The 18,015-nt window shown below is 40.5% G+C and overlaps 3 protein-coding genes across 17 annotated transcripts in view; 2 read left to right on the top strand and 1 right to left on the bottom strand.

The window, feature by feature from the left end:
* Nucleotides 1-9,038, top strand: part of cbfa2t3 (CBFA2/RUNX1 translocation partner 3) — a 40,657-nt gene extending 31,619 nt beyond the window's left edge. For 7 of the 14 annotated variants that reach the window (XM_020713270.2, XM_020713266.2, XM_011490053.3 and 4 more), the window contains exons 8-12: nt 431-719; nt 1,179-1,247; nt 1,881-1,934; nt 3,197-3,387; nt 3,901-9,038. In XM_020713270.2, coding sequence (XP_020568929.1) covers nt 431-719; nt 1,179-1,247; nt 1,881-1,934; nt 3,197-3,387; nt 3,901-4,302 — 1,005 coding nt within the window. In that variant the 3' untranslated portion in view covers nt 4,303-9,038. The remainder of the gene's footprint in view (nt 1-430; nt 720-1,178; nt 1,248-1,880; nt 1,935-3,196; nt 3,388-3,900) is intronic. The other 7 variants (XM_020713296.2, XM_020713301.2, XM_011490069.3 and 4 more) reach the window with 5 other exon arrangements.
* Nucleotides 9,039-12,037: 2,999 nt separating this feature from the next.
* Nucleotides 12,038-15,939, top strand: pabpn1l (poly(A) binding protein nuclear 1 like, cytoplasmic). 2 transcript variants are annotated; one of them, XM_004067052.3, is made up of 7 exons: nt 12,038-12,151; nt 12,276-12,369; nt 13,173-13,287; nt 13,708-13,775; nt 13,854-13,960; nt 14,052-14,139; nt 15,324-15,939. In XM_004067052.3, exons 2-7 carry the CDS (start codon nt 12,298-12,300, stop codon nt 15,651-15,653), a joined length of 780 nt encoding a protein of 259 aa, XP_004067100.1. In that variant the 5' UTR covers nt 12,038-12,151; nt 12,276-12,297; the 3' UTR covers nt 15,654-15,939. The 2 variants fall into 2 exon arrangements, with proteins under 2 accessions (XP_004067100.1, XP_011488406.1); XM_011490104.2 differs by having other exon boundaries at nt 12,072-12,369.
* On the bottom strand, nt 15,935-17,988 carry trappc2l (trafficking protein particle complex 2 like). The gene is made up of 5 exons (XM_004067053.4): nt 17,899-17,988; nt 17,470-17,642; nt 17,092-17,179; nt 16,157-16,236; nt 15,935-16,088 (listed from the first exon to the last, which is right to left on the bottom strand). The coding sequence occupies exons 1-5, from the start codon at nt 17,929-17,931 to the stop codon at nt 16,043-16,045; spliced, it is 420 nt and encodes a 139-aa protein (XP_004067101.1). The 5' UTR covers nt 17,932-17,988; the 3' UTR covers nt 15,935-16,042.
* Nucleotides 17,989-18,015: the final 27 nt, after the last annotated feature.

The raw sequence follows: 18,015 nt of genomic DNA, 5'->3' as shown, positions 1-18,015 counted from the left end.
GACCTTGTTTGATTTTTGAGGGGGCGCTAAAAAGAGATGAGGAAAAGCAGGAAATGTGTTGAATTGGCAGGGAACAGAGCAGAGGGGTGGAAGAAATTTACTCAGCCTGTTCATCAACAGCCCAGCTGTTTCATTATCATTGTTGTGACACTCCTAGACATTAAAATTCACTGACAGGCACACAATCCATGAAGAGGTAGACTGATGTAGGAACACAGTGGCATAAAATTGGAGAATGGTGGTATGTTGTAAAAAAACATGCTTGATGACTTGATTTTTTTGGTTGGAACTCTTTTAATTCAAAACTCTTTGAACTGTAAGGATGTTTCCATTATTGTGCACATTGTGGATGTATGTAAATTGTTAAGCAAACTTTTATTTTACTGTTCTCATCACTTTGGGTAAACTTGGTATGTTTATTTTTTTTCAGCTCCTCAACTGCATCATGGACATGGTAGAAAAGACACGGCGTTCCCTGACGGTGCTACGGCGCTGCCAGGAGGCAGACAGAGAGGAGATGAATCACTGGATTCGCCGCTACAGCGACGTGGAGGAGATGAAAAAAGGTGCGAGCAACGGACAACAATGCCTTCCACCTCCTTCTACTCTTCCTCCTCCTACTCCTCACCACAACTCCTCCTCCAACACAGCTAGCAGCAGCGAATCACTGCCTATAGGAACTTCCTCGGCTGCTGAAAGGCAGACAGGCAGACAGACAGGTAGACCAACACACGCAGGGCATGTTTGGCAACGCAAAACACTCACAGCAAGGTAGGGCTCATTTGCAATAGCTGAATCTGCTAAAATGCATCAAATTAGACACAAAAGTCAGTCAGATGGTGATATTTTCCAACACATTTGGAAAATTGCACTCATGCTGTGAGGCAATACAGACCTGGTTGCAACATCTTGTTTTTTTTTAACCAGCTGATTGCATCCTTATGCTTAGAGCATGCTCATAAATAGTATTCCTATTTATTTTTAAATTGGATGTACCCTGTCTTTTTATCAAATGACTGGAAACCTGCTTGACAGTTTGTTTCCTGGTGTTGCCACACATTTGTATTGATGTCAAAAAAGAAATTGGGAACAAGCATTGGACAAATGTGTAAATAGAAAGTTTTAGAGTTTGCTGTCATGCCTGTATTACTGAATTAGTTTCTGCATGTCTATTTCAGAGTCCCACAGAGACTTCTTACACAGGCCTCCCTCAGGATATCTTCCTGAAGAAATCTGGAGGAAAGCTGGTAAGGGTGGAGCATTTTCTTCCCTCTGTTGCCGTCATGGCTGACCCCACGCAGACCAACACAACAAGCATTGTGATCTTTCATGACCTCCGCCGTGCCTACAGAGAAAACTGAGGCCCCCTGGAGTTGTAAATAAATTAGGCCTAGAGAGTTAGGGGTTTGTGTCGTTTGGAGCCAAATGCCTTCCATTTGTTACCTCTATGAAAAGCCACTGCAGTTAAGGCTGCAGTGAAAATGCAGTCACCAAGCCTACTTTGGGCCACAGCAGCGCAGCATGGGGGCGGAGCTTCACTGGTCCTCACTGATCTCCAAATTTCTTTAGATTTGATCCCTTTCAACTAAAGTGTCAAAAACGATATCAGGGACAAAAAAACAACTTTAAATATTGTTTTGACTATATTTGTAGCCAAAGATAAGCATTACATGGGCCTTCTTCTTTACTGCATGGATGCATAGAGCCCATCTCGGGAATTGTATGGCTCAGCCCTTGTTCCACCTCAGTCCCAGCACTATTATGTTGCACTCATACTCCAATACCCTGAGGGGGAAAGATGCTGCTGCTGTCGGCAAAATGCTGTGCTGCATTTTCACCAGCAGGAAAGGCTCTTTTAATTGCAGTTGTTTTTCATACAGGTACTACAAGCATCCCACTATCCCCAGCTCTAAAGCACCTCCATACCAAGCAGGGTGAGTAACATATCTCACTCTCGACATCTAATCTCTAGTGCTTGTGTGCATAAAAATGCGTGTATCTGTCACCTCTATGTCAGTAGCCAGGGTAGTCTACATCGTGTAGCTGCCGCACCTCGCTTTTAATTAAAACCAGACACATATTCTCTGGTCTGGTTCAGGTTGAGAGCCTGCGGTTCTTTAGAGAACGGGGATCTGAAGTGAAGAAGCTGACAGAAATAACACGTCTGAGAGACTTGCCAAATCCCTGTGGAATTAAAACATTAATATCGCTGCCCCCGTGTTTTCCATTAAGTGCTAATTGCCACAGCATCTGCTATGCGGTCTCCTTGATAAGAATTAATTAAATTTGCAAACTAATCTAGGTGCTGCATGCATTAGGCCAGATAATTGAGAAACTTAGAATAATGGAGATAGTGTTTAAAAGGAATAGAAGAAAGAGGAAAAGGCACTGGAAGGGAAAAAAGGAAGTAGAAACGAAGGCAAAAGGTAAAAACGAGAAGAGAGAATGATGAAAGGCCTTTAGAAGTATGACTGTGTTTAAGCCACCGAAAGAAAGCAAACTGTTTAAAACATTTTTGCATATTATTGATCAAATGCAACCTGTGCATATAAAATCCACAAAGCGTAAATGAGAAAACATTAATGTGCATTTACCGACAAGAGCAAGGATACAGCTCCCCCACCGTCTGTCTTTGTGCATCGTAGTTCGAAATATCTGCAGTGATGAAGAAAAGGGATATCTTTGAGTTCCCCTTTCAAACAAATGCATGAGAAGACGTTATCAGCTTTTGCCTGGTCATTCTCACACACCTGGCAATCCTCACTTGTTCATTATTTATGGACGTTCATGCCTTTGGACCTCGATGGCACAAAAATGCTTCTGTGTCTCGAGCTTGATCAATTGCGCATGTATTTACAGCCTGTTCCTCAGATGACTGGAGTTCACTGAGACATCATGTATTGCACTTTGAAACTAATATCTAAAGGTGGTTAAATGGATCAAGCTGAAAGAAAACCACAAAGGACAAAAGGTCCCAAAGTAAAAAAAAAGTCATTTGAATTATTATTTTAAACCAAATGAAAAAAACACCAGTTGGTGGAATAGTGATGCCAATGATAACTTGGAGGAAGATTTCAATCACTGAAATGTAATAAGTTGAAAGTCTGACAAGTTTGGGTTAAAGGTAACAGAAGATGGTAACAAGCCATGAGAACTGATGTTTTCTCCACCTTGTCCTTTTCTCTTTTTCTGACAGAGGAGGCAGTAAATGAAGTGAAGCGACAGGCCATGTCAGAGCTGCAGAAGGCTGTGTCAGACGCTGAGAGGAAGGCTCATGAGATGATTTCTGCTGAGCGCTCCAAAATGGAGAGGGCGCTAGCCGAAGCCAAGAGGCAAGCCTCTGAGGATGCCCTGACCGTCATCAATCAGCAGGAAGACTCAAGTGAAGTGAGTATCACATCTTTGAAGGTATCTCAGAGTTTTTCCTTGGGCCTTTTCATTGATTTATATATTTATGAGGAAAATTAAAAATTTGAACAATCTTGTCTTTTCTCAGCATCTATGTGTATGCATTATTTTACCTTAGCATTTAGCATTTGGATTTCTTCAAACTGAGCAGCTTTACAAAGTAAATGACATACTAATTTGCATGTTCTTAGCTGATTTAGTCAGCAATATGGAAGCAAGTATTAGGTTTTTTTTACAGCCCAGGCCCTATTGCTCTGTGTAAATAAAAACAGAAAGATGCAGACAGCCTGAGCAGCCTGCCAAGCTAAAGCCATTACACAGCAGTTGACCACCACTTGCTGAAACACAAACCAACACTTGTATACAAAATTTAACCAAATGAATTGGACATACGCTTGAATACCAATTTTCATTATTTATGTCAGAAAGGGAAAACTCATTTCCTGGGATACAGAGAAGACTTAATTTTATAAACCCACTTTGGCATTACTGTCTCACCAGAGCTGCTGGAACTGCGGGAGGAAGGCCAGCGAGACATGCAGTGGCTGCAACACAGCTCGCTACTGCGGCTCCTTTTGCCAACACAAAGACTGGGAAAAGCACCACCACGTCTGTGGTCAAGGCCTACAGGGACTGCCAGGGGGCAGTGCTGTGCCTCTGGGAACCCCATCCTCTTCCGCCTCTGCCTCATCAGCATCCTCCAGTGCCCCTCCAACACACTCTGAGAGCACTCCTCCAGGGCCCTTGTCCCTGGCAGGCCAGAGCAGTATCGCAGGAGGGACTGGCAGTGGCAGTGGCAGTGTCTCTGCCAGCCCCAAGGAGAGCAGCTCCAGCAGTGTCTCTCGATCTACAACTCCAGCTACCCCTGCCCTACTGGATGCCACCTCTCGCTGACACCTGATTCTACTCCATCCAAAACCAAACTGAGGAATCTTCCTCACACGCTGCTCCCTCTCCTCCCCCCTTACTGCAGTTTCTTTTGATTTCACTCGTAACTAAAATTGTTTGGAAAAAGTTCTGAGAGTACACTGGTTTTCCCACCTTAAGTGTTTCAGCCTGTTTTACAGTTACAGCCACAGATAAAAACAGTCCAGTCAGGAGTTTAACATAGTTTAAAGCATGAGGAATGCAGTGAACATGCCCGGTAGCTACATAAGGACACCAGGTTAGGGCTCCCATAAGTCCATGCATTGATTTAGGATTGTTTGGTAGCATAGCACTTGAACAGGATTTCCCTTTAATTTAGCATCAATGAAGGAAGACCAGCCCTGGAATGTGCACAAGCAGTCCAGGCATTTCACTGCTGTAGCATTTGTTCAGTTTCTCGATGCAGATAGGCAGGGAGCACGGATGGTTTTTGAGGTAAGGGGGGGAGAATTTGTCATGTGATTTATTCCTCAGAAACACAGCTTAGTACTTACTAAAGGTTTCTTTCTGGCTTTAAAGGGAAAAACAAAGAAAAGTCCAAATATTCTGAATAAAGACCAGTAGTGATGTTGATGAAGAAAAATTTAAACTGCTAACTACCTTGCTAGCGAGCCAAGAAAAATCTACACCGGACTCACCTCTCTGCACCATTATGAACCCAAATGAATTCAAAGATGAAAAGTAACGTGATCCAAACCCTTATATTACACTGCCAAAGTGAGTAAACAAGCGATAAAGAGAAGCACTCATAACCAAACACAAAGCAACATCACCTCTTCAGCAGATACGCCGGCCCTGAGAGCACCAGGCTGCAGAGGAGCAGCAGAGCAAGACCCAGAGTCTGACGATTTAAAAATCACAACTGTGATCCGCTTTGAGCTGCAGCTGCCTTCCGCTGCCCGCAGGAAACTACACTGACTCCTCAGCGATGGTCTAGATTAGTAAATATGAACAATGCTGTGAATCTGCAAGAAAAACTTCACAAAAAATGACAGAACCTTGCCACAATGTGGTACTTTTGTGAACAGAGAGGACACAAGGAGAAGAAGCAAATCGACTCCACTTCAAAGGAAGGAACTAACAAATACACGGCAACTGAACTGCCAAAATCTTCAACACAAGCTGGAAACCCTTGATTGCGTATCATTAAGAAGACACATGGGAAGGGGTGTTTGTGGGAGATTTTTTTTTAAAGGGGAATTTTAAAGGAATTGTTCTTACCTTTACATTCACTCCTTCCTTTTCCAAAGCCCAATGAACAGCTTAAAGAGCCTAGTCGAGGATAGCGTGAACCTTGTCCTCTCTTTCTACCTCCCCTTACCTGACACCTCTGTTCTTCACTCTTTCCCAACTCCAGTCTGCACCAACCGCAGCCGACCTTGGACAGAGCCACAAAGCAGTCTCAAGAGGAGGTTTAAACCTGCTTGTAGATATTGTTCCTTTTTTTGTTTTTTCAATAATGTCTCTTGTATCTGATGTCCACATGTACTGGCCTAGTGTATATCCTATAAGACGGACTTTATTTTGGGTCTGTTCTCTTTAATTGTCCTCCTTTAGGTTTGGGCTGAGCAGTGAAAACAGAGCAAAGACGCTTACATTTGTGAAAGGAAGCCCTGCATTGTACTTCGTTTGACTTCCTGTATCTATATTGACGAGATGAAACCCCTCTTGTAGAATATTTTGTATTGCTCGCATTGTAAGACAGTGAGAGGACGGAGGTGCAATATGAAGAAAATTCAGCTACTGAATGGAACCTCAGCAACTGCCCGTAGGGTGTCATATAATATAGATACATATAGATATATTTAAAGTAACATCGGTAACTTAATGTGAATGTACATAGTATTTTAAAAAAGGTCCAAAAATGTGTTTGCCAAATAACAAAAACCTTTAATGTCCAGACGTCCTCAAACGTACGTTTTCTAAATTTTTTCACTCATGAAAGTTAAGCACATTCTCAATTCATTTAGTGTCATTTAATTCAGAGTGAAGGAGACTATTAGAGCTCAACAGCTCCATTCTGCAGTTCTTTATTTTAGTCTACCACTGACAGCAAGTTCTAATATAGTCATTAGTAAAACAGGGTTAAAAATTGTGCCTCAGTTTTAAATCCATTTAATTGAAACTTTAATTCATTCACATCAAATTTAAAACACACAAACTTGGCCAGTTTTTTTCAAGGACTTTTTCAGATCACGCTCCATATTAGTGACCATTGTGATCCTGTCTCTTAATTCCCATCAGTCTGTGTGTTTGGTTATCTTCTCCCTATGGTGCAGGGCAAGCCATTACTGTAGAATGAAGGGATGTTCCAGTGTTAAGCTAACAGCAAAAGCTGATATTTTTCCACCCACTCTCTAGAAAGACTCTTTTTTCCCCCCACTTATTTCTAAAGATTACTTTTTATTATAAGATTCAGATCTAGGACAAAACGTTATTTCCGAAAAAGCAGAACCCCATTTGCTGTTTTCCCTTTTTTTTCTCCATAAGATTTCTCCATATGCTTCACCAACATCATATTACTGTTATACGCATGGCTGGTCTCATTAGCACTTGGAAAAAAATGAAACAGAACAAACAAAAGCTTTATAAAAAACAAATGTGGGTTTCTTTTTTTCTGGACTGTCAAGAGTCCTCTAATTCAGCTAAGCTAAGAAAGGTAAGAAAAACTGTAAGGTACCCCTGCATCTGTGTGTAGTATCTATGTGTATGTGTTATAGTTACCTTATTATAGTGTTGACCTCAGCCTTTTATGGGCTCCGTCCCCACTAGTATCTAATTTTCCTTCACTACGGCTGCAGACCACCCCTCAGCACCCTCTCCCACCTTGGCACTCGCTACCTCCTGTGAGCATACAGCTAACCCCCAGGAGATGCTTACCTGGACACTGAAAAGCTGGGCTGAGAGCAGACAAGGACACACACTAAGACTCATGAATCCTCGAAAGAAATTGTCATTATTTATGTTCACATCTTAATACTAAGATAACTAGCTAAACAGATAATGCTGGAATGTATTCTTAAGCACACAAGAGTCCTACCAAATTTACTGAACGCAGCCTCAGCTACAGCATGCCATTTGTTGTCTGAAACCAATAAAAGCACAGACCAAAGTACTCCTAACTCACCATTGTGGACTACAAAATGGTGTGTAAAACTGCAAGTAATAAGGTTAGAGCTCTGCTACACCAGTTAACCAAAGTTTCTGACGTCCACACTCTGACGAGTCCGGGCGTAGAGAGCATGCTCAGTGGACCCATTGAGTTTCACCTGTGTAGAATTCTTACTTAAGCAATTAAAGTGCTTGTTGACTACATTATGAGTGCTTCTGTGTACAAAACAGAAGTGTCTCCTTTTTAAAAAGCCTGCTTACAGCATGTTCTTACAGTAACAAAGCCTCGCAGAGATACAATGAATGCACTGTGAGTGTGTGCTCGTGTGTGGGTGGAGTATTTTTGTGTTTTTGTAAAAAAATAAAAATAAAAACTTTTTATTTATGTCTCAACAAATTACTTGAAACCTTTGGAGCTTTAATGAAAAAAAATAATCATCCGGACAATGGTGGCATATTGATTCACAGCATGTAGCAGAAGCTTTGTGCAGTAAAGCACCATGTTTGTCAATGGCACTGACATCAAAACAACACTGCAATGACAGTTCCATTCAGCTGGAGTACTTTGTGTGTGTACCTCCTTGTCTGTGAGTAAGCCCTAAGATAAACTAAACAAAGCCAAACCCATTTGTACATTTCTAAACGACCAAAATGCAACCAAAAGATGTTTTCCTCTTCTTTCGGTTTGTCTTCTGTTCGAGGTTTTATGATACATCCCAGCAGTGCAGATTTTTAAGTTGCTTGTTCTAGGCCACCGACCTACCAAAAGCTGGAGCTGCAGAGGAAAGAGCAAACTGTCCTATATTCAGATGTTCCGTCTTGTAATTGTTGGGTGGCAGGATACAAAACGATGGATGATCTGTTTTCAGTTTTTGCTGTGGTGTCATTTTTTTTTTTTTTGAGATATTCTAGATGGCAAACGCATAAGGGCTCTGGTGTTGAAAGACTTTCGAAGGGTCTCCAAAACCTTTACATCAACCGATTTGTATTTGAAAGTGTACTGGACATGGGCAAAACACACATTCAGAGAAGACAAATATTCACAGACAGACATTTGTCTCTTTTTAATTACCACTTGATAATGTTTGGAAGCTCATCTGATGCTATGGGGTCACTTCTTTCCTGTTAAACAGGCTGCGATGACGAGAAAACTCAGTAGGCAAGCAGTGGATACAGCACTCGTTTTCCCATAAGCCATGCCTCAGGATGGTCTTGTTTTTACCTTTAAACTAAAAGATAAAAAAAAAGTTTATGGTTTAATAGGTGTAGGGGCAGATTCTATACTGTATTGTGCAATACATTATTACAGAAATACAATGTTTCAACAGGAAAGGTTGGCACTATGAAAGTCTTTCCTAGTTTGTTTCATGTCCCTCTTCCAACAGTCCTGTTGCTATTTTTAGATGAAGTAAACTGTGCCAGAAGAATGAAATTCTGATTTGTATTTATTTCTTGCATGCTTTTCTCCCTGTTGCTAATACTGATCTTTAACTGTTTGCTCTGTTGGATGTGTGAAGCTGTAAAACATTCTAATTCAGGTTATTGTCTGTGTTGAGCAATGTAACTGTGTAATTAAAACATGAAATGATGTATTTACTGCTCTCATTACTTCTTTACAGAGCAGGGGTGTTCTCCAAAAGGCTCTTTAGTATAAGAAGTGAATGCCTCAGGCACAAAGATAGTTTATGTAAGTGATCTGAAGTGGTGTTTTTGCAGACACAATAGCATTAAACAACAAAAACGTTTGTTATTTCAGAGGATTAAATGTACAGGTATAGGTTTTAGACTTTTCATCATGTTTAGTTCTACAGATTTATTTTAAGATTTTAAAGATTGTTCAGTGACACCGTTTGCATACTCACAAAAATCGTATACCTGGAAGATATTAGGTTTAAACAAACTGACAACACAATCATTACAAGATCCTAGTCTGTGTGATAGTCCAATATCTACTATTATTTTGAGGTCATTTGAAACTTCCTGTCACTTTTAAAACTCATACCTATAAAACAAAACTACAAAATGCATCTGATAAAGGTGGATATATAGTAGGAAAGACTTTCTTTTCGGGGAGTGTTACGATTGGCTCTAGACCACAACAAATAAGAGGGGAGGCGAAACCGGTTTTAGCACTCAAAGTACTTTTTTTTTTTTTTTTTTTACTTGTCCTGTCCAACAGCTGGGCAGACAGATGAGAGCTGAAGGCCTCTTGTGTTTTTACATATTTTACTTTTACAACAGGGGTTAAAGTACTCAAAGTACTTTTAATAAGTTCAAACCACTCAAATAACAAAGCATGAAGATGTGGTGTTGCATCGGGTGTCTGGGAATGAAGTGTATATTTTCCCTGTAGAGAAATAGCTGAGGACCTGAGAGCAGAGGATCTGGCCGTGGCAGGAAAACCAGAGAATTAATTCTTCTGAAGAGCTCCAAAGGTGGATCTTTTATATCCATCACCTGATTTCCTAGTACCTGCACCTATGCAGGAGGAGGAAAAACAGGGTATGCACCAGGAACACACCCATACAGCCCAGGGAGAAATCTACATGGGTTTATTCGGTATCTCCTCTTCGAAATTCCTACAGTTATTAGTTAAAGGACACTGGATTTTCCTATCTAGGTGTCACTGAAAAAATCACTCTGTGCCTTAAGACCAGGAGCCCGTACTTCCTTCTTTATCATATAACAGTGAGAGGGTATCTTCTTCTAGAAAAGGCTGGTTTCACCCATCATTCATTCATTCGGGTGGTAATTTTCTCAGCAAATGTCTACCTCAGCGTATCAGTTTTCCGGCCGCTTCTGAGTCAGCTGATGCCATTTCTCCATGCAGGGGCACAAAATTCGGTTATAGCGATTCACGAACCCGTGGAAATAACTGTGAGATATTCATTAGCAGCCGGCAAGGAAGCCGACGGCCGCGTGCTCTTCATCTCCGCTCCCCTCCTCTGGACGCAAAAGTATCATACAAACGCCTTGAGTTGAGATTTTGTGATGAACCAAAGGAGACATGTGACAGAAAAAGGAAATCTGCAAATATGTGAAACCGCAAATATTGAAAAGCGAATCAGCTGGGGAATGCAATCAGCTAAACTACCAAGGCCTAGTCTTGATGAAGACCACTGTCATTCTCAAGATTAATAACATTTTATTAAAGCTATCAAAACGAAGTTAACCACATTAATTACTTCATTTTTGCTAACGCTATTTTTTGTCAAATCGTAGAATAGTGTAGTGCATAAGCAAGGGAAGATTTTGCAGTACACATCACAATTGTGCTTATCACATTTGCAGACACAGTTCTTGCTGATTAAGACCAATAAATATGCCATCATCTGTAATGTTTATATTGCAATCAATTGACCTTTAAGTAATCATTAGTTGCACATTACACAATGTAATACTCCTGTATTGTAATTAAAAGAGCTTTGATTTTTTTTTTTTTTTAGATTAGATAACTTTATTTTTCCCATGATGGGGAAATTCACTTATCTGCTGTGTAGGTACCATAACCATTTGGCCTGCAATAACTGTTCGGGGTCCTTTCAACTGAGGATAACACTACGGTAACCCCACTTGGACAAACTACGTAGTGTGGAGATCTGCTCGGGCTCTACATATTTTCATTTCACGTTTCCTTTTGTAACCTAAAGTTATTTGCCTTCATAGATTGTGTCTGACATTATTCTTTGTAATGTTTATTGAGAGATTTTGCCACAACCCACTTTGTAAAAAGACCTGTGGCTGTTAGAATGAACCTGCTGCTCCACACAAACGAACCGTGTCTCTGAGCAGAGCAGCTGGAGTCTCGTAGCTTCGTGTTCGCAGGCAGGGAAGGTGCTTTGTTATAGTGTGCGGTCCAGAGAAGGGTTCGAACCGCAGTCCATTCGGCTGCAATGCACCTAATAATATTCATAATAATAAAAGCACGTTTAGAAGATAATCTCGCTCTGTGTCTGAGCTCTGTTTGTTTACGACGGACCGCATAATATCTTCTTCTATGGTAATATCGTAATTTGTCCAGATCAATCACTATCTGACACGTCATCGGACCAACGGACAGCCAATCACATAATGTGACGTCAGCACTAGTCCCAGGACCCCGAAGGACCCCTAACGTTGTTGCAGGCTGGATGGTTATGGTACCAACAGGGGCAGCAGGAAGGACATTCAGAAATGACAGCAAAAAGGACATCAAAAATGACATTCAAATTAAATTAAGTTAAACTCAACAAATTAAACTCATATTATCTGCTTCTGACACAAATATATTCTTTTCTACAGACAATTATAGAGAATGTATCAATGTGGTGAAACAAAATAAAGTCATGGATGGATTACAACAAATTATCTTTGCACCTAGAGGGGAGCCAGTTTAGCTCGTGCTGGTTTGCGGCGCCTTCCGTCCGTGAAACCCAGGTTCGACTCCAGGCTGCTCCCTGTTCCCTTCTCTAGTGGAAGAAGATCTTTGCACCTAGATAAAACCAAAGTGATGTTTTTGTGGTCAATACCAAGCTCTCAAATAAAATAAATATTCTGTTTGTACACACACATTATCAGATGATTTCTACATTTTTCCCCCCTTTTGTGTGTGCAGATGAAGGAGGCTACTGGGCCCCCTGCAGTCAGAGCCATTGATACGGCCCTGAAAACAGTCCCTCCCCTTCAAGCGCAGATCGGTCTGGCGTGTCATCTCTCTCATTCACAGGTGATATCTATTAGCTTACTTCTTGTGCAGTGAAGAGGTGTCCGTTTGCTTAACGTCGTCCGTTTGCTTCCGGTGAGAGATATTCTTTCGTGGCGGTTTGGGTGAGCTGCTGTTCGTGTGGCAGATGCAGATCCTGGGCCGGGGGCATGGCTGAACATGATATGGAGTACCGCTATCTTGAGGGCGAGGCCATGAGTGGGCATATCAACGAAGATCCGGTGAGTCGTCACTGGTTTTTACATAATTTCATCATGTTAAGTCGACATGCTTCAACAACGTGATCCAGAAAATCTTTTAGCTAGCAAACATCATTAGCGGTCGAGTCGTTTTCTTGTAATAGCCTTTAGCATTTCTCGGTGCTGGTTTAATGTTAAAAGAGGCCATCCCTTTTCCAAAACAACAAGTTAATATTTAAAAAGACGGAAAAAGAAAATCCCCAAATGCTTTCCAATGTCCTTCTCTTTGGATTCTATCGACGAGAGACGTGAACACATAAAGCCGTGAGGAATGATGGGTAATCGTTTGTCCACAACAAAAGGCTGAAGTTATGTCAGGAGTAACTGAACTATATTGTACCTGTACACCAAATAGTATGCTAACGGAACTCTTGAAGTCCAATACAAGTTCTAATTTGAATCTACTGTCTCTTTTAGTGTGAATGATTCAAATATAATGATGCAGTAATTGTGGAAAAAATGCTAACAGAATCTCAGTTTTAAGTCTGTTGGGGTAGTGCAATGGAAACATTACAGATGAATGAGCCTTGGGTCTGCTTTATTGAGCATATTTACGATTACAACTTAAAAAAAATAATTGTAAGAGCCATATTGTCTAAAGAAATGCAGCTAATGAGTGTAAAATGTTTTAAACCCAAAGGAGAAGCCCAGCCTGGGTAATATCGGCACTTAATATTTATTTACTTTTTTATATTTTTACAACAGTCACTTCTGGTTTTAAGTTTCAGGCTATCATCATGTTAATCACAATGGGTTCTGTGTCCTTTTCTCTTTTTGTGTCTCAGGAACTGATGGCCATCAAAGCCAGGGTTCAGGAGTTGGAGATGGAAGAACAGACGGAGAGACTGAAAGAGGAGGAAAGATGTGATGCAGAGGAGATGCTGAGCAGTCCTCAACCTGGTGAGATGTCTTCTCTTCTCTACTCGTTGGTTTTGGACACATGTCTGCACAGATAAACACATATCTTTATACATTTGCTATGTTTTGTGCCATGTGCTGAATTTGATAAAGTTGATCTTAATCTTAATTCAGGTCAGGGAATTTAATTCTGCCTGCCTGGCTAAACTCTGTTACATTTCATTACTGTCAGATCAGTTTTCATCACTGTCCAGTTAGACAAAGCTGTAAAAATCAGATGCCCTCTTACCCTCTGTCAGTTTGTTGGTCTTGACAACTATACCGCCCATAAAGCCATTTCAGAAAAAAATCCACCTCATCTTAAAGTTTCAAAATATGATTCCATATTTTATTTTATCAAGGGTAATTTCTGGCAATAATGGCACACTTCTCTAATATAATCAGTTTATGTTTCCATTCCAGGGCCTTTCTACAACATGACTCCTGAAGAGAGGATGGATGCAGACAACAGATCAGTCTATGTGGGGAATGTAAGGCTTGCACCTCTTTGCATTGCATTTGGCATATTGTTTTATCAGTGTCCTGACACTCCTCTGAACATATCCTAGGTGGACTATGGAGCCACTGCAGACGAGCTGGAGATCCATTTTAATGGTTGCGGTCCTGTCAACAGAGTAACGATTCTGTGTGACAGGTTCTCTGGTCATCCTAAAGGGTGTGTGGTTCATTTGCACGTTTGACTAATCTATACAACAATGGGCATCGATGGTTAATTCATATTTTGTTTTTTTTTTTGTCTAAAACAGCTTCGCCTACATTGAATTCTCCGATCGAAGCGCTGCACAAAGTGCTGTTGGTCTGCATGAAACGATGTTCAGAGGAAGAGTCCTTAAGGTACTGTCTACCTTATGCTAATGTATACCACATCTGTCTTATCTTATTGTGAAATACAACTTATTGCTTTTTCTGGAGCTGGATTTGTTTTTAAATTGCACCACACTTGGTGTGACTGTCTGGTTTTCATTGCTATATTGCATCTGCACACATACAGCATTAAGTATGAAAGTTTATGATACTTTTCGTAAGCCTCTCTGATAATTATTTTATCTGAGCTAATGCACGTGACCAGAATCAAAGCTGCTCCATATTTTTATGTGGATTGAAAAGAGGTCTGCTGGTTTACAAGCTGGCATGAACTCCGTTACCTTAACTGGGGTTCTTTTACAACTTTTCAAAGTCGTTTAATCGCTCAGCTTGGAGGGTCAGTTGAATTTTAATGTTTAAAAAGTACTTTCATCTACCAAGGAATGAGTTTTAATCAAATAAATGAAACATATCTCCAGTTTAAAGTTTCTTTTTTTTTTATCAAACGGTATTAAGTCCTTGTGTGGCTTTCTTTTTGCGTGATCTACAGCAAAAAACAAAATTGTTTTCAAACATTAAAAAAAATTCCCATTTATTTGAATAGGATTTCTCCAAGAATTGACAAAAAATCAGTCAATTCCAGATAAAGATAAAAATTGTCGTTAAGAGCAAATGCAGGAAAATATTTGAGTTTTAAATAACTAGTATATAGACTAGAGTATCTTTTGGCTAATGTGAAAACACTGACACATCTTCTCTTTAACTCACTTTTTAGTAACAGGCTCTGCAATCTTATTCTCCTATTTGCACTCAAGTTTTCTGCAATCCCAAAGTTTGACCAAATGAATGTCTGTGGTTCATGTCCACTCCAATGTGTCAATAGTACCAAAAAACTACTATAACTTAAAGGTAGTCATGGCAGACATTCTTGCTCTGTGCTTTCACTGCTCTGCTTGCTGTTGATCATGATTTGGTTACTCCCTCTTAACATGCTGCAAACATTTATAAATGGACAGTGGTGTAACATAGTGAATGGGCCGAGTAGTTAGCTGCAAACGCAGAATAATCTAAAAGGTCTAAACATTATCTTGGTTATATCTTATTTCATTTAAATTTAGCCTTTTTTTTTTTTTTTTTGGTTCAACATTCCAGAGTTGTGAATGATATATTGGTAACGGATGCCTGAAGAGTAACTGGCATCTCTTGGTTTACAGGTGTTGCCTAAAAGAACCAATATGCCAGGCATTAGCACCACTGACAGAGGAGGACATAGAGGGAGTCACAGCCGAGGAAGAGGAAGCGGCCACCGTCCTCCTAGATATCAAAATGGCTTTCGAGGCAGATTTCGGTACCAGTCAACAAGGCCACAGCACCAACCCCCCCATCCCTATTACCAGGGAGCATCTGTGGGGAAGAGACAGTGGGGTCACACTGACTACAACGAACAGACATCAAAGCGCTACCCATGTCTCCTCCTCATCACGCCACCCTCAGAGGAGGTGGGTTCAGGATCTAACGGACAGCACTACCCACAGCAGCGCTAGATCTCTCTGCAGCTTCCTGCCATGTTGGATGGGTGGGATTTTTAGGCAGCAAAGGCTTTTCTCTCCTTTGAAATCAAACTGAAGGTCCAACTGCTGAGTTTTAAAGTTATGCTGATGTGAACGCATGGGACAAGCCTTGAACTCTTGATTTAGCTGCATCTGTTTTTGTTTTTTTACAAATTGATGGGAGTGTCTTGTGTGTGCCTGAAATGTTAAAATCCAGTGAAATGTGCAACTTCTTTACTATGTGAATAAATAAAAACAATTAAGCAATCCACCGGTTAAAGGTTATGCAGGTTGTCATTATAAACTGTTTAATCCCAATTTTACATTACAACATTTAAACACAATAGAAGGCCATATGTACAGTGAATGCTGAGAAGGAGAAGTCAGCCGGTTTGAACCATCATTCCAGAAACGACTCCGTTGAAGGCTCTGTGTAAGAGAATGGAAGTAAGTGTGTGAAATGCAGTACAATGCCTTTCATTAGAAAAAAAACTCACTTGGACTGAATGGGATCCCCAGGATTATAAAATGGGTTGCACATAACATCTGTAAAAGAGTTGTGCAACTTCCTGAACATCTGAAAGAGAAACTTGCATTTAAACAAGATGCTGAAAGAAAATCGACCAGCCAGCAGTAATTAAACATGTTTTCAAAATGTCCCCTTTCCCTGAAAATAAAAGGGCAGACGAATGGCACTCTAAATGATCAGAAGTGAAAATAAATACTTAAAGTTGACTAAAAATTGAAATATGAATCAATGTAAATTCCTGAAAAATATTTGGTGCATAAAAAACATTGGAAATAGTTTAGCCAGTGACACCAAAGACCAGAAGAGCCGGCATAAGGCTTAAATTCCCACTCCGAACATCGTTTGATCTCTTTAAAAGACCCATGGTCTTTTAATTAAAAACATGCCGTTTTTAGGCGGAAAAACAAACATGTTGCTTTCTAGAAAATAGCTTCTTTCGAGTTCACCGAGTTCTGGGCGGGACCGTCGACGTGGAGTAAAGCCGCCATCTTCCCATCATCTGTTCAGGCGCTCTGCTGCTACCTTACACCCCCTCAAAACCCCAACCTAACATTACGCGTGCAACAAAGTTGGCAAGCAATATTGGAGCTATCCAGCCGGATGCCAGACGAGGAAAAGGAAACCATACATGGATCTATTAGTCTGCAAGTAGATGTATCGGAATGGAGCTTGTGGCATGCGAAAGTAGCTTCTATATCACAATTAAGTTCTTTTTCAAACAGCATTTTTTTGTCTGCTCCTGATTTACAACAATTTGAATAAAGAAATACTCAGAAATGCCACTTTAAGCTTAAATTTCTTTACACGTGTCCTCCATTAAGAGAGGAATGCCACGAGAACATGTTAAAAACAAAAAACACAATTTTCATCAGAATGGGTCTTGAATTTAATAGCATAACTTACACTTCTGATTTCATTGTCCCGCAAAGATGTATTCGATGAGTCCACAACAATAACAAACTTGACCTTGGAGTTGGTCACATACCCATACCTAGTTATTTTTCCAGTCAAGGGTCAACAAATGACACATTTAAAGACTTTTCCTTAGCTATTGACAGACCTATTTGATTTTAGTGACACATCCAACAACTTCAGACACTTTATCTTTGTAATACTAATGCTAAACGATTCAAATGTCATACACAGCATATGCATTAGTTTATAGCTTAACAACAGAGGTTTTCACGTATTTGTTGGAAAACAATCCAACAGATCAATCAATGATAAATTCCGGTCTTCCCACACATTTTCTAATAAAAACAAAAAAAACCCAAAGGATACACTTTATAGTCCTCGGTTGGGTAGAGGAGACCGAGGTACAGTTCCCTTTGGTCTCCCAGGGCTTTCCCAACAGAGGAGATCTTCTCCTCCACCACATCCAGAGAAGTGTGCACTGTGTAGTGAAACTTCAGCTCGTTTTGAGTCGCCACGCTGCGGATGTACAGCGGGTAGTTCTGAGAAAAGACACAGACAGGAGGGTGTGATCAAATAATATAAAGAAAGTGGAGCATGATTAACTTCTCTGCCTTTTACATTACAACTCTGGCTGTTTTAGCCTAACTGATTTAGTTATATCGGTTGACACAATATGTGAGTGTTTTAGGTCAATGTCACAGCTCACACTGTTACCACATATCACTACGCAAACAAAAAAACATAGGTTATCGTTAGTTAGAAGCTGTCCCACCAATTAATTTAATCAAACGTTACCTCTTTAGCTATCACTGCTATGCACACCGCCATGTTGAATGTATCCTTCTCTCACTTGTCAGCCGCAGTCATGTGACACTACACGTTGCATTCAAAACTATCGGAAAAATGACTATC

The sequence above is a fragment of the Oryzias latipes genome, chromosome 3 (assembly GCF_002234675.1).
Source record: "Oryzias latipes chromosome 3, ASM223467v1".
Classification (NCBI taxonomy): domain Eukaryota; kingdom Metazoa; phylum Chordata; class Actinopteri; order Beloniformes; family Adrianichthyidae; genus Oryzias; species Oryzias latipes.
This window is presented reverse-complemented; position numbering and strand designations above follow the sequence as displayed.